At 42.9% G+C, this 16001-nt stretch overlaps 1 protein-coding gene across 6 annotated transcripts in view; it reads left to right on the plus strand.

Annotated features, from left to right (window-relative positions):
- Window positions 1-2473: 2473 nt before the first annotated feature.
- The window catches only part of Bod1l1 (biorientation of chromosomes in cell division 1 like 1), a 53527-nt gene continuing 39999 nt past the window's right edge, over window positions 2474-16001 (plus strand). For 4 of the 6 annotated variants that reach the window (XM_051200333.1, XM_051200331.1, XM_051200334.1 and 1 more), the window contains exons 1-6: window positions 2475-2793; window positions 7982-8106; window positions 11259-11449; window positions 11930-12541; window positions 13157-13306; window positions 15507-15673. In XM_051200333.1, the coding sequence (XP_051056290.1) occupies window positions 2548-2793; window positions 7982-8106; window positions 11259-11449; window positions 11930-12541; window positions 13157-13306; window positions 15507-15673 (1491 nt within the window). In that variant the 5' untranslated portion in view covers window positions 2475-2547. Of the gene's footprint in view, window positions 2794-7981; window positions 8107-11258; window positions 11450-11929; window positions 12542-13156; window positions 13307-15506; window positions 15674-16001 lie in introns of all 6 variants that reach the window. The other 2 variants (XM_051200329.1, XM_051200330.1) reach the window with 1 other exon arrangement.

The raw sequence follows: 16001 nt of genomic DNA on the forward strand, positions 1-16001 counted from the left end.
TTTGTTTTTTGGTTTTGTTTTTCTGCATGCATTATTGCTAAAATTATATTATCATTTCTAAGAAAGCAATCCAGAGCAAATAAAGTAAAAGAAGTCACTGGCAACAAACACTACTTTAAACAGCTTTCTGAAAGTAAAAGTTGTTAATGGGTCCCTTCCCTTTTCTCCAGGTTAATTGCAATATCTATCACTAGAATCTGAGCTCAAACAGAAAGAAAAGTGCTTTTGAAACAGGCCAACAATACAGATCAGTGACCTGGATTCTTTTCAATGTATCCAGGGGGGTTTTCAAGTCTCTAACATTGCTCAAGCTACATTGTATCTAGTGTGACCTGGACTCCTGTATACAAACATGCTACTTCTTAGATTTGTAACCAGCCAACCACCACATATTTTAGGGTATCAGTTGTGTATTTTCTAAATTATAATTAATTCATACCTTCAAACATTTTGGAAAAGGTTTAGGACATTTTATATACTATATATAAGTAATATCATTTATTAGCTACTAAACAAATTCTTTTAGCAGCAAATATCTTTTTTATTAATTTTTAAAGTTTAGTCATTGTGTCTAATTAAAATTGTGTAGTTTTTTACTTTTATGGATGATTCTCACTTAGCTATTTCAGAAAAGTTGGATAAATTGGTTATATACATATATACCAAATAAACACTAAGCCTTTTCATATTATATACATACTTGACAACATACACTTAACAACATATTGCATTGCACTGTTGGTACACAACAAAAAATAAGTTATAATATCATCTGTTGTCAAAGCTTATTTTGAAAATGCTTTACTATATAATATACACATATTATATATATTAGGCAGGTGTGGTGGTACATGTCTTTAGTCCCAGCATTCAGGAGGCAGAGCTAGGTGAATCTACATAGTGAGTTCAGAGCCAGGAAAACCTACATGGCTAAACCAAGTTCAAAAGAAAGAAAGAAAGAAAGAAAGAAAGAAAGAAAGAAAGAAAGAAAGGAAGGAAGGAAGGAAGGAAGGAAGGAAGGAAGGAAGGAAGGAAGAAAGAATGAAAGAAAGAGAAAGAAAGGAAAAGGAAAAAAGAAAAGACAAAAGAAAAATGAAATTATACATTATACTTTACAACACTTTAAACTTTTTTTACGCTTTCTTTTTTTGTTTGTTTGGTTTTTTTTTTTTAACTCAGAGATGTGCCTGCCTCTGCCTCCTGCGTGAGGGATTAAAGGCATGGGACACTACTGCTCAATTTTAAGAATAATTTCACAGCCCGAGGACGGGCATTTTCCTGGCCGTGTAGCTTTGTACGATTTACATGATTTCCTGATGTGCAAAATGAGATTAGTAGCGTGTCCTAGTTAGGGTTACTACAGTTGTACAGTTGTGATGCCCAAAAGCAACCATGTCCAAAAGCAACTTGGCGGGGGGGGGGGGGGGGCAGGTTATTCGGCTTGTATTTCCACTTTGCAGTTCATCATAGTCAAAGGAAGTCAGGGCAGGAACTCAAACAGGGCAAGAACCTGGAGGCAGGAGTTGACATAAGGGTCCTGGAAGAGTGCTGTTTATTGGCTTGATCCCTATTTCCTTACAGAACTCAAGATCATGAGCCCAAGAGTCTCTCCACCCACAACTGAGTGGGCATCACCAATTCCACAGGTGTGCCTACAGCCAGACGTTAAGGACAAATTTTCTCAGCTGAGGTGCCCTCCTCACAGATGGCAGTGATTTGTGTCTATGTCAAGCTGATCAGAATACACAGAAACCTAGTCTTGTCTTCCAAAAGTGCCCTAATGTGAGCACATGCCACGCTTGAGACACAGTGCTACCTAAGTGTCACTCACTATCACCGCACCGAGCAGCAAAAGCCTCGTAACTAAAACCCTGTCTTAAGAGACAGTAATGGGTAGGATGGGGCAAGAGAGGGAGACACCCCGGGAGAACAGCAAAGGATGCCAAAGGAAGAAATGGGATGGGTGGGTGGAAGCCAAGAGCAAAGACCCTGAAGTTACCTATCCTTCGGGGCAGCCTCCCAGACTCGGGAGACTTCGCCCGCACTCCCATCAACGGTTCGCACTATCAATGCCTACGGGTCTCCAGCACCTGGAGAAAAAGGGACAGGTGCGGTGGGGGCTGGCAGCCACACAGGTCCGGCCAGGGCAGAGTGCGCCTCCTGCTTGATCTGAGCGGACGCTGAAGGCGCTAGGCAGGCGGGCTGAAAGCTCCTACCCAGCGCTGAGCCGCTAGCACAGCCGCGGCTCCTCCAGCCCGGCTCGGCCTCGCGGGGGCGCTCACGCCTCGAGGCGGCTGGGATTGGGCCACGGCGGCCCCCGTAGCCCAGGCCTTGGCTGCCGCTGCCACCGCCCTTCCCTCCTTTCCCTCAGTTCCTTTTCACTTCCGGGGCCGCCCTAGGTCCGCTGGTTCCGTAACAACATCCCGTTGGCTTCCGTCAGGCGGCGGGACCTGTGTCGCCGCCTCCCCCGGAGCGGAGCCGAGCGGAGCCGAGCGCCGCGCCGCGCCTGCCCGCCTGGGCTCGCGCGCTCCACGGCCCCGGGCCGCCATGGCCACCAACCCGCAGCCGCAGCCTCCGCCGCCCGCGCCTCCGCCACCGCCGCCGCAGCCGCAGCCTCCGCCGCCGCCGCCGGGCCCTGGGGCTGGCCCGGGAGCGAGCGGCGCGGGCGGCGCGGGCGGCGCGGGGGCCGGCGCCGGGGACCCGCAGCTCGTTGCCATGATCGTGAACCACCTCAAGAGCCAGGGGCTCTTCGACCAGTTCCGCCGGGACTGCCTGGCGGACGTGGACACCAAGGTGCGGGGCTGGGAAGGCGGGAGGGGGGAGCGGGGTCCCGCGTGCTCCGAGGGGCGACTCCCCCAGGCCGGACCCTCGACACCGGCTCGCTCGCGGCCGCCCCTTTCGCAGCGGCTTTCCTCTTCCTTCCCGACCCGCGGCGGTGTGCCGTGCAGCCAGGCAGTGTGCGAGGCGAGGGCTGCTCATTCATTCCCGTGCCCCGGGCTTCGTGTCGTAGGCTAGTGTTTCTTGAGTGCCTACTGTGTGCCACGCACAGCTTGGTCTCTCTTGCCCTTAACAGCGCTGTGGTGAGCCAGACCAAGTCATTGTTCTTCGGGGAAGCTGGACTCGGTTCATTCTTACTCCTCGTGATTTGCCGCCCTATTAACTTTGCACCCGAGTCAGGTTCTCTCCCCCCCCCCCCACTACACACACACACACACACACACACACACACACCCCTAAAGTTTCTTCGGTTGCAAACGCCACAAATTCGCCGTTTGCAGAAATCGTGCGGTGGGAGCGGAGTGGTTTGCAATGTGTTTTGCTGGATGTGGGAGGCAGCTAATCACGCACAGGTTGAGAGGCAAACCTGCGCAGACCAAAAAAAAAAAAGTGGGTTTGGACCTGGGACTGTCGTTTGATCTCCAGCAGTGACTGCCCGAATTAGTGGTCAAGTCAGTTTGCTAAGATGAGAAGAGGCAGAGAGAGATGGAGGTTGAGAGAATGGAGCCGTTCAATTTGGGGGGGGGGGCGGAGCGTGGAGAAGAAATGCTAAAATGAAAGGAGGGGTGCGTTGGGAGAGTGAGGATGGTGAGGCGAGGGCCGGCAAAAACGTTCTCTGTCTAAAAAGAAAGGGAACCGAGGAACCCGGCACTGTCACAGAAAGTTGCTTTAGCCAGAGCAGGTAAACTGTCATGTTAGCAGGGTGCACCGAGAATGCAGGGAGGAGCAGTCATTGAGGTTGGTGAAGAGCTAAGGGAGTGTCTGGAAGCAGGTGAGGGGCAAGTGTTGGTTCCTAGTGTGGGGATTTTGTTGCTTTCCTTTGGTTTTGTTTAGGTTTTGGTGTCCGCATTTGTTTTTGCTTCAAAGTGGGTGCGTCCATTTAATTGGAATTGTGGTGATGGAAGGTCTTTTCAGGTCTGAAGAACCTAATTTCTTTTTTCTTTCTTTTCTTTTTTTTTCTTTTTTTTTTTTTTTTTTTTTTTTTGTTTTTCGAAACAGGGTAGAACTTAATTTCTTTAAAAGGCAGGTATTCACAGCACCTGCAAATCCTCAGGCTCTGAGGTAAACTACACACAGTTTTCTAGAGTTTCCTCTAGAAAAATTACACTTCAGTACCTGAGGTTATCTTCTCCTACAAGGACCCTAGTCCTGGGCCTATTCCTTCAGCCTTTGTAAGATGCTGGAGATTTTATTCACAGGGACTTTAGTTTATTGAGGTGTGTATGAGAAATATAATCTTACTTAGGGCCTATCACAGCCATATTTTAAAGTCACTGCCCTTGCCTTTTGAAAAACATTTTATGGGAAAATACTAGACATGGGCAGGTGAATATTTCCCCAGCAAATGGGTATTACACTTGGATGTTCTCAGAAACCTATTTATCTATGATGTCATTATGTATATTGTGCATAAAAATTAAGTTTTAATATACTGATGAAGGAGGTGCAGTCTGTCCAATTCGGCCTTTTGTTTATCCCATTCCCATTCGTTGTTACTGCTGTGTGTCTGTGGTAACCCTGCCAAAAGTGTCAAAAGTAGATTATTAAAATGATTCTTGTGGGGAGGAAGAGCAGTTGGTGTGACGGTCTAAGGAAAACTTTAAATGCATACATTAAAGTTCTGTTTTCAGTATTTCACAGTGATTGACTCTAGGCAGTTTCATATGGTTCAACTTTATGCTGTGGATAGAGAGCTGAGGACCCACAGAGCGTTCTTAAGAGAATCTTGAAGCTAGGAACAACTGAAATGACCCTGTTCCCAGAGAGTGGGCACAGGAGGGCGTAGTTACTGAAACTCTCTGGTAATTACTCGGGCTCGCTTCCCTTCCTCACCTGGTGTTCTTCTCTCTCTCTCTCTCGTTTCTCCCCTCCATTAAATAACAATTGTATTGGTTTTAATTTAAAAGATCTGTAATTAAACCACATTTCTATTTTTTTCTAATATGTAAAAAGAAAAAGACTACTACTTAGGAATGTAACAATCATAACAATACCAATAGGATGAGTAGGTCAAATAGAGATAATAGTTCATATTCATACAAAGGACTGTCACTTGAATGAACTTTTGAGTGTTATCTGCCACTCCTATGGAATATGGTATTCCTCACAGTTGAACCCAAAAAGCTGTCCTTCTTTCTGCCTAAAAGTCTTACCTGTAGTATATAGGCTATTAAGAGCCAGGGGATTGTCAGACACATTTGATAGCTTCCAGGTGCTGCCCAAGAACAGACTGTCCACCCCAATGTGTCTACACCAGGATGAGATGTGCCAATGTCTACTACCACTCCTGGGGCCATATAATACAGTCCTCCCGATAGTCCTGTAGTCATTGGTGCTCCTTAATTAACCAAGATTATTTTATGGTAAACCAGATTGATTGTCATTCTTGAAGGAGCTGGAGATTGGGCAGCTCCAAATCCAGCTATATCACTTTAGCCTCTCCTTCTACACAGCCAGCCATCAGATGTTGAGTCCAGGTGTGTGGCTTGAAAACCATTCTGCCCCCTTCTTACTGATTACCACACAGCGTAGGAGGGAAGATCAAGAGGCCCATTCTTGTCCTAGACAAGGAGTTAATGGAGCAAGAAAATACAGCTTCTCTTTCTATTGCTGATAAAGGCAGTTTTTTTTTTTTTTTTTTTTTTGGATACTTTCTCAGTTGCAATTGGCTCCTGATCAATTAATTCATGTATTAAATAAGTATGCATTGACCAAATCTTACGTACCAGACATATATTAGAAGCTGGGAATACAGCAGTAAGCAACAATTCTGTTTCACAGCTATCCTAGCAGAGGAAAAAAAGGAAAAAAAAAAAAAAAAACCAGTAAGTAGTGTGTAATCGGCCCTGTACAAAAGAATAAAGCAAGAAAAGCATAAAGGGGCTTTCTGTTTTGTTCTGTTCTGGGTAAGGTTTCAGTTAAGATAATATTTGAGCTGTCCTTGAAAGAATTTGAAAAGTGGATGTCTTCCAGCCCTAGAGCAGAGGGCATGCAGAAGACCAGAGGCAGAACTGCTGGTAGAGGAAAGTGTCCTCTGCCCCACCAGTCTAGAAAATTTTGGATCTCAACAGAATTGTTTGGAGAGTTCTAGTACTGAGAAGTTATTAGTGAGTTTGAACAAAAGGTCATGACCTGACATCTTATATATCAGGTGATAATCAATAATCTACCCCTAACTTCAGAAAGTTTAGTGTACTCTCTTGGAAGATGGATGTGACTTAGGATTAGGTAGGCAAGAATATCAGGAAAGAGAAAGAAGCCTTGGAGCACAGGGTGGAAAAGGTAGTAGGAAATGAGTTCCAAACGCCCTCTGATGCAGGGCTGCAGTGTGGACAGGGGCAGAGCTACACTGCAAGGGAAATAAGAATTTTCTGCTTTTGCAACATAGAGTGCCATGCAAGAATTGTTGGATGGGGTTATGTGTAGAAGACAGCAGGAGCTGGGAAAGAATGGCTCTATAGTATGCCTACTTATAGTATGACCTGTGCTCGGATGAACCCTGAAGGTTAGAGCTTTGTCAAATGGACAAGTAGAGGGAATGGGTATATAAAAAAAAAAATTGGTTGCTGGGATATATGCTTTTAAAGGATAAAGGGAGAATGACACAGGGTGATACTATGCTATTTTTCTTAGAATCATTCTAGGTCACCCACCTATATTGAAGAAGAAAAAAAAAGACAGATACAGGAAAGATAATCCTGAATAAGTAGGTGAAAGGACTAAGGTCATTTCTATCAGTCTGTCTTTCTTTCTTCCTTTCATTTTTTTCTTTTTAGTTTTTCAAGACAGTTTCTCTTTGTAGACCTCGCTGTCCTTGAACTTGCCCTGTAGATCAGGCTGGCCTCAGACTCAGAGATCCATCTACTGCCTCTGCCTCTTAATTCCTTCTGGGATTAAAGATGCTCACCACCACCACTGCCCTCACAGACATTTCTTAAATAGGAATAACTTATTTCCTTTTCATCCTCCTCCTCGTCCCTTTTTTTGGGGGATAGGGGGCAGGAGGAGGCAGGGGTAGGTGTCTGAGCCTTAGACACCGTGCACCTTTTGAGCAGATTAGTTCTTATGAGGTCTGTCCTGAGCTATGCGGAATGTTCAGTAGCATCCTTGCCCTCTCCTCCTCAGTTATGATCTAAAATGCTTTAGACATTTTCAAATGCCCCCTTTGGGAAAGAGACTTTAAAATCACTCCTGCTTGGGAACTATTTTTATATCAGATTTGGATTATAGTTCAGGGTCTGTCCCTGAGTAATTTCTCTTGAGTCTATAACTTTTATATCCTATCTTACCACCAGAGACTTGCATTGTTTTAGTTATTGAATACTTGGCCAGGTAAGTGCTTGCTGTGTCCGTTAATGCTCGGCTGTCTAGAAGCACCGTGCTCATCTGTTTCCTGCATCCCCACTCTCAAACCGCCTTGACCAGGCACCAGGTCCCAGTCTGTGTTTTCAACTTCAGTTCTGCTGCCCCGTGTGTTCTCTTTCCCAGCTAAATTAAACGTCCAGTCTATGGCTTCCCCAGTAATTCTGACATTATGTTTTTTCTAGTCCCATTATTATTGTCTTCTGTCGCTGGCTCTGTCCACAAAGAAGGCCAGTCTCCTCCCTAGTTACATCATGCAACTTTGAAACCAATTTTCCAGGTCAAATGCCACATTCTCAATCAAGACTTTTTTTCTGGGCTTTGCTGCCTTTCTTTGTTTCCAATCCTCCCACATTAACATTTGTGTCTTGTTTCTAGTCTTTTGATGGCTTTAAAAAAAAAAAGTCTTCTTTATTTTACTCTATTCTAAACAGCTTGTCTTAGACAAAATAGTCAGTATTTGAAAGTTATGACTGAGAAACCTTACATCGACACTATAGGAAACCTTAGGTCTGTAAATATACTAAAATTGTTGAATCTAAAATTACTGAATTGGTTATCAATATTGTATGAATTAAAGGTTTCTAGCATTTATGGGCTTTTTGTTTTGTTTTCTTTCTAGCCTGCCTATCAGAATCTGAGACAGAGGGTTGACAACTTTGTCGCAAATCACTTGGCAACTCATACATGGAGCCCACACCTTAATAAGAACCAACTAAGAAACAATATCCGACAGCAAGTTCTGAAGTAAGTCTGACTGGAGTGCACAGGCCCAGTGTGAAAGTCAAGGCCAGCACATCCTCCTGACAGTAGAGGGGGTAGGACTTGGTCCAGTATTGTTTGGGAAGATGGCCTTGTCATTTCTTATTTCGCCTATAAAGTTTAACTCTATTCTTCTCTTGTAGTGCTGTTTAAGAGTTCAAGAAAAGAAATAGGATGACTTAAAGAAAATCTGGCCAAGAAAAATCTTTATGTAACTATTATTAATAGATGAAAATGCTGTAATGTCCTAGACATTTGCATCCATGACAGTTTTCTTGTTTAGCAAATAGAACATGACAGAACCCTGAAATTAAAAAGAAAGAAAGAAAGAAAAACTCCCTTGTTTGTAGGTGTTTTGTCTTCTAAATATATAGTATGCAGCTGAAAGAAAATATGTTTGATCTGTCTGGTCATTTTGCATCAGCATAAGAAACAAAGAATGAAAACTACAATATTTTAAAAAGTCTGGAATATTTACTTTAGAAAAGGACAAGCTTGATTTACAATCTTTTACTTGTTTTTGAACGTAAATATTTACTAAGACAAAAAGACTTTCTATCCCAGTTGTTTAAAGATCTCCTATTCTTCCTGCTCTGACAAATATTTATATTCAAGAACATTTATAAAATATGGCTTTAAACAGGTGAGCAATCTAACTCAAGCCTATGCAGTGTGATAGGTTCCAAGCCCCAGGAAGCCCCAGAAATAAAAATTCACTAAAAAGTCCATTTAGCCCCAGGTAATACTAGGAACCTGGAGCCTGGGAGCTTAGACCTCCCTGTGCATAGGTGAATCAAAAGATGCCATCGGAAGTCTGCTTAATAGTACCTGTTGGTAAAAAGTCAAAGCCGTTTCCTGAAAAGATGTTAGAAGGAGTCTATTGAGTGACAGGCCAAGAAAACCCTTTATTTCCACAAAGGCCTTCAGTGGAACAGTCAGCAAAGTAGCCCAGGAATGAGGGCTGGGGTGGGGGTGGGAGGTGCCTGACTCACATTGATATGCAATGCTGCTGCTGATACAGGGCCCTCTTCCAACACTTCTAGTTGCCACCCTTCTCCCAAATGATTGCATTCCTTCATTACCATCTGTTTAGATGGCTCGGCATCCTTTGTGCTGATCCAGTCCACTGGATATACAAATCTTGCACTATTTTATTATCCCATGTTGAGAGTCTCACTCAAGCAGAAGACCAACCAATCTTCTGGAGTTTCATTTATGCTTTAGTGTTCAAAATCTGTAAGATGAGAAAGGTGTCATTTATATTACTTTAGGCAAGGGAAATGTGAAAATCAACCACTTACAATCCTAATAATCCCAATACCAATAGAAGACACCTTTACCACAGTTTCATGGCTGGTAAAAGGTAAGGAAGCCAATGATTATGGCAGTAGTGAACACTGATGTCTTCCATAGGTAGCGAGCTGCCTTCCTCTAGACTAGAGACTGGGAAGGAGAATGACTGTATTCTGGGTAACTTAGCTGCTACTCTTCCTAAGACTTCTGTAAATTTTCCCCTTCTTGTCCTCTGGGTAGGGTGGTCAAAGAAAAACTTTGGGAATAAGTCATCTCCTTCCACTGTGGGATCCAGGAATTGAACTGAGGTCATCGGGCTTGTACCATGAGTGTTTACAAACCCTGTAATGTCTTGCTTGCTCCATTTGCAAAGTTTTATGTTAGTGATAGTAGCATATTAAAGTTTTCCTTTTCCTTAGGAAAAGTCTTCCATGAGAAGGAAGATGACATTTAGGAGTATTTTGTTTACAGGACAAGAAGCCAAAACATAGGCAAACAGCAGGCAACTGAAGCAGTATTTTTGGGTCCAGTGAATTTTATTCTTTAATTTTATGCCCTTGTACTTATGCCTTATAGCAAAACTTTTTAATGTTTCTTTCTGCTACATTTTCAAGTCACCTTTAATGGGGACAAAAAGACACCTTAAGATACAACACTGTTTTCAGGGTTTGTGTTCTGTTTTTTAATCTCGGAACTTTAAAAAGCAGGTAACCTACTTTGTTACATGTCAGCTCATTTTTCTTTATGTCCCACATAAATATAGTTATGGTACCACATGGTTGCAAAGTGCCTCAGGAATTGAAAATTCAGTCCACCCTCACTTCAGACAGTTGTGCTCAGAAATAGCATTCGACAGTTTAAGGACTGACACCTCAGCCAGAAAGATGAAGGCCAGGAAGCAGGATGTGACTAGTGCCTCAGTCTCCCAACATTGTTCTGGGCACTTTGATTCCTCCTGGTGCATTCTAGGAGGGAATGTGTTCTTCAGTCTTTGCTCAGATGTCGTTTTACAGAAGTGCTACTTATGTCCTTGTCAATCCTCTGTGGCCTTCTATGTTTCTTTAACCTGGAGCCTCTTTCCTCCTTCCTCTTCTATGCAGCTCAAATGTCGTCTCTTAGTGGAATGTTCCCAGCTTATCGTGGACATAGCCAGTAATCCCTTACTCTTCCCTTTCCACACAGTCCATGGTGTGAGCTCATGCCTGGCCTCTTGTATTTTAGTAGTGATTGTATCTTTAACCAGCATAGGGCCCAGGTCTGGTTTGTAGCTCTCTGGTGGCCAGCATGGTGCCATTTATGTAGAAGGCATTCAGAACCTACCTCTTGAGTGACTAAATCATCCTGTTTTATAGCAGGGAGGTAATAAAAAGAAAGCCAGACATCTTGAGTTTTGTTTTTGTTTTTCGTGTTTCTTAATTTGATGAAATTGTACTTCTGTGTATATCCTTCACTTTTACTGGAAACTTTAAGACTCATAAAAAGTTTATGTTTTCTATTTTTAAAAGAAGAAAGTTTCAAAGTTGAGAGACTGATGGAGTCCATCAGCCCTGAGGTGCTCTTGTATTTCAGGGACAGAGACTGAGAGAAGCCCCTCCCTTGTGTTCTGTAGCGCTGAAGCTGCTTCAGATGCCTTGGTCTAGTTTCCCACCAGTAATGCACTGGTGGGTGGTTTGCAAGTGTCTTTGTAGTATAGCATACCGAAAACCACTACTGTATTAAATTTCCCAAATAGACTATTGAAAGTTGAACATATCTATAGTAGGTACTGTTTTATTAAAAATAATTTATGCGAACAATATGAAATTGTTTTTTGGCCTCTGTGAACCATCTGTGTTGTGTTTCAGATCTGGAATGCTGGAGTCTGGTATTGACCGAATAATTTCTCAGGTTGTGGATCCAAAGATCAACCACACATTCAGGCCTCAGGTTGAAAAAGCTGTGCATGAGTTTCTGGCCACATTGAATCACAAAGAGGAAGCAGCTAGCAGCACAGCTCCTGATGATGAGAAGCCAGACTCTTCCGTCATTACCCAAGGTGCTTTGGTTTTACTCCTGTCAGTTCCGGGGCTCTTCTTGATCTGATTGCCCAAGTTAAGGATATTTGGTTTTTTTAATACCTTGATCCACTTGGCTACTCAAGTGAAATAATATATACTTTCAATGTTGCTGAAATTCTTCTCATGACATTTCTTTTTTGAAATTGATTTTAAAAAGCACTTTACTAATAATGAGTTCATGTGTGCATGCTCACTATAAGAGAAGAAGTAACTGAGATAGTTAGTGAAGACACTCTTCTCGCAACTGGAATGTTCCCACGTGTGTGGTGCCCTTCTTATAAGACACTGTACTCAGGGAATCGAGCTTTCTGGGTGTGTACGCCAGCACTGTGCCTGAAAACCTACAGGAACGTGCATTTCTGCACAGCTTCTAACAGTGCTGTGTTGTCTGGATGAAGCAAAAGGGTGTGCTGTGCTTTCTGCCTAAATTTATTCCGAGTCTTGTCTTCTCCTTGAAGGTGTTCCTGCTCCAGGGCCCAGTGCTAATGTCGCCAGTGATGCCATGTCAATCTTGGAAACCATAACTTCTCTTAACCAAGAAGCTAACGCTGCCCGAGCTTCAACAGAAATGTCAAATGCCAAGGCCAATGAGAGAGTACCCAGAAAACTCTCATCTCAGCCCAGCACTGATATCAGCACTGACAAGGAGAGAGGCTCCGAGGATGGGGCTGACAGAGAAAAGGCTACCCCTGATTCTGGAGCAGAGGGGATAGAAGCTGCTCCCAAGTCAGAAGAGCCTGGCGATCTCCCTTGTCCAGTGGAAGAAACTAGAAATCACATGAAAGAGAATAGCTTACTTTTCCTGAGTAAGGATGCTCAGCAGGAAAGCAGTGACCAAAAAAATAAATCAGTGGACAAAGGAGAAAAGAAACCAGACAGCAATGAGAAAGGAGAAAGGAAGAAAGAAAAGAAGGAAAAGACTGAAAAAAAAATTGATCACTCCAAAAGGAGTGAAGATACCCAGAGAGCAAAGGATGAGAAACAAGCAAAGGACAAAGAAGTGGAGAGCACGAAGCTTCCCTCTGAAAAGACCAACAGCAGAGCCAGGGCTGCCGAGGGGACCAAAGAAGGTACGTGCACGCGTCCGCGTTGCTTTCAGGAGCAGAATGTTCCTTACAGGCAGAGGGACAGTGTCACACTTGGTTTCAGACTTTAATGATTTGTTTTGATGCTTTCATGTCAAACCTGGAAACGTGCAAAACAATAAAACAATCCCAGCACTGAGCATACTAATTGCAGGATCCCGGTCAGCCTGGGCTAAATAAACAGGGCCCCATTTGGGCCAGGGATGGGGAAAGAGAGGCAATAAATATTCATCATTTCCTTACTATATGGATGTGTCTGTTTGCAGCGACAATTAAGAGAAAAGCTATAAACTGTGTAATTTGTGTTATCATTTATTCACACTGTTCCAAGCAACTTAAGTTATATAAGCTAATCTTCAAAATACTAGGTAGTAATAATCAGTTACTTAAAATTTACATTTGTGCATATCTTTACACTACAGATTAACAATTAGTTTTGCAAGTTACTATTTTAACCATTGTATTTTATTATGATAGCTGCCTTTCTGACAGCTAGTTTCTGACATCTATTTAAAGCAGTAAATTTGAAGTACTTAGGGCTTAGGTTGTGAATATGTTTTTATGACCAGTTGTTTATTTTGCTTCATTTTCTTCTTTAAGATGGCTCTTTGATGGATTCTGATGTGGATGGTCTCACTGACATCACAGTTAGCTCTGTCCACACCAGTGACCTTTCATCTTTTGAAGAAGACACAGAGGAGGAAGTTGTCATGTCTGATAGTATGGAAGAAGGAGAGATTACCTCAGATGGTAACATGCTATTCTCAATGTCTGCAATGTTTCTGTTGATGATTATTTGTGTTCCATCACAGTGACTACTTTTTGACAGAGTGTGGCATAGCAAGGGCCTGCTACCTTGTAATTGCAAGATTGGCTTCTGACTGAGCTGTAGGGTTTCTGTCTAGTAAACCTTGTTTGCACATGTTAGTACAAACCTTAGTTTTCACCATGGCCAAGGCCATCTTCTGAGACTATTGCAAGACTGAGAGTAGACAGTACACACAGAGTCGCTTTTGTTATGTGTAAATGACATTGGTAGAAGTACAAGCTAGAAGACTACCAGTTAGAAATTCAGAGTCCTAAAGAGCACCCTTGGAAACACTGCTTTCCTAAAAGGGCTCACAGAGCACACCAAACACTGGTATAGTAATCATGCACGTTGGCTTGGCTTAGGATACCAGCACTTGGGAGGCTAAGGCAGGAGGATAACTGCAAGTTCAAAACTAGCTGGGACTATATAGGGAGTTGTAGGATATCCTACTAGTGTGAGACCCTGTCTCAAATAGCAACAAATACTGATGTATTGTAGTTATAGTTGACCCAGCTAAGGAATGCCGTCAAATCAGAGAAGGATGGAGTGCATTGGTCAAGAAATGTCCCAAATAGGAACCTTCTGTATATCCTCTCTGGAACTGTGGGCAATTTTGCTTCCTTGATATGCATTTCTATAATCGGGATAGATTGTGATCAACCACAGAAGTTCAGCATAACTTTGGTCTGAAATTCTTACTTGGGCTCCAGAGTAGAGTCATAATGAGCTACTTGTCCTTGTGTCTCTAGACCCTCAGGAGATCTTGCTGCAGGACCAAACCCCCTTTCCCCATTCTAACCATAGTAGACTTTGATTTGACTCAGGAAATCCAGGCAAGCAGAAACACACCAGTCATGTATAGCATCATGAGGGCATAGAGATGTCCTCTCAGAAGCCTTGGACAAATGTCAGACTTCTCTGGGCAAAGCTGAAGTCTTTAATATGCAGTTGCTTGTCAGCTAACCTTTTCTAAGTGCTCAGTGAATTCCAGAGATTGTGCTTTCTTGGTTGGGGCTAGATTTTATATTTGCAGGTTCTAAATAAAAGAAACTAAGATCAGTAAGCAATAGGGAAATTAAAATATTTTCCCCCACTTTTTTGGGGGGGAGGGGGGAGTCCAGTCTGGCCACAAACTCACAGAGCACTACCTGCCTCTGCCTCCCCTGTGCTGGGATTAAAGGCGTATGCTACTATGTCAAATGAAAGGATCCCCTTCCTAATGTAGAAGTTTACTTTAAGGTGTAGGAACTGTAACTGATTTTCTCCTTTTCCCTGAATTTACAAGTAGGCATTAAGAGCTCAAGTGTGAGCTGAGTGAGGTGGTGCACAGCTTCAATTCCAGCACTTGGGAGGTGGAGGCAGGTGGATATCTATGAGACTATGGCCAGCCTAGTCTACATAATGAATTCCAGGATAGCCAGGAGACCCCTCCTCAAAAAACTTGTAAATAAACAGATAAAATCTCAAGTGTGCTTTAAATTATAGCTTTCAGTGAATCTCCTTGACGGTGACAGACACTCATATCCAGTCCGCTGACAAACAAGAATTAACTATGTGTCAAAAATACAGTGTCTAAAATTACTGGGAGGAGCAAAAGACTGAGGTAGCTTCTGCAGCTTTTAAAACAAAATGCCATAAAGAGTAAGGGGGAAACTTCAGCTTAGACCAGCAGAAACCATTCCCTAAGCTCTGAGTGGATGCTTCCCATCAGATCATAATCAGGCGAAGGTCTAGCAGTATTCAGTCCAATAAAGTGCTTACTTGCCTTCCATGTTGAGGCTGCAGAAGCTCCAGGGACAGAGGAGCCTTCAGTTCTGCCCATGCCCTACTTGTGACTTGATCTTCTTTCAGATCGGTTTGGGCAACTTTCCTCTACACTTCGTTTTTCTTTTAATAACATGCGTACTTACAGCGTCTAATTTTTCTTGGTCTGACTCTATATGTGAGGTGAATTGTATTGTAGGTTTTTTAAATATCAGTTTCTGACTTTTCTCATACAGACACCCCTTTGGACTTTTAAATATGCTTGAAGTATATTGTGTCTTTTTGCTGTTTTTCTTTTTCAAGCTGCTTATGTGACATGTTGATGCTGTTGAGAGTTTACATTAATATTCACTCTTTTTATTGACTTCTTTCCAGATGAAGAGAAAAACAAACAGAGTAAAACAAAAAGTCAAACCAGTGACTCTAGTGATGGAAAAGCCAGAAGTGGACGGCATGCATATGTTCACAAACCTTATCTTTACTCAAAGTACTACAGTGATTCTGATGATGAACTCACGGTAGAACAACGGCGGCAGTCCATTGTAAGTCCAGTTGATCCCTTGCCGATTTAGTGGTGATTCTCAACCTTCTTAATGCTACATAACCGTTTAATACAGTTCCTCATGTTGTGGTGACTCCCAGCCATAAGATTATTTCATTACTATTTCATATCTGTAATCTTGCTACTGTTAGGAATTGTAATGTAAATGTCTAATATGCAGAATATCTGATATGAGACCCCTGTGAAAGGGTTGTTTGGTCCTCAAAGGGATTGTAATGCCCAGGTTGATAACTGCTGAGATTTACCCTGCTGCACCAGGCACAGTGTGCACAGAGCAGACACGGCCTTGCCCTCAGGGAGCTTGCGGT

This window comes from Phodopus roborovskii, unplaced genomic scaffold, assembly GCF_943737965.1.
Source record: "Phodopus roborovskii unplaced genomic scaffold, PHOROB, whole genome shotgun sequence".
In the NCBI taxonomy this organism is placed as follows: Eukaryota; Metazoa; Chordata; class Mammalia; order Rodentia; family Cricetidae; genus Phodopus; species Phodopus roborovskii.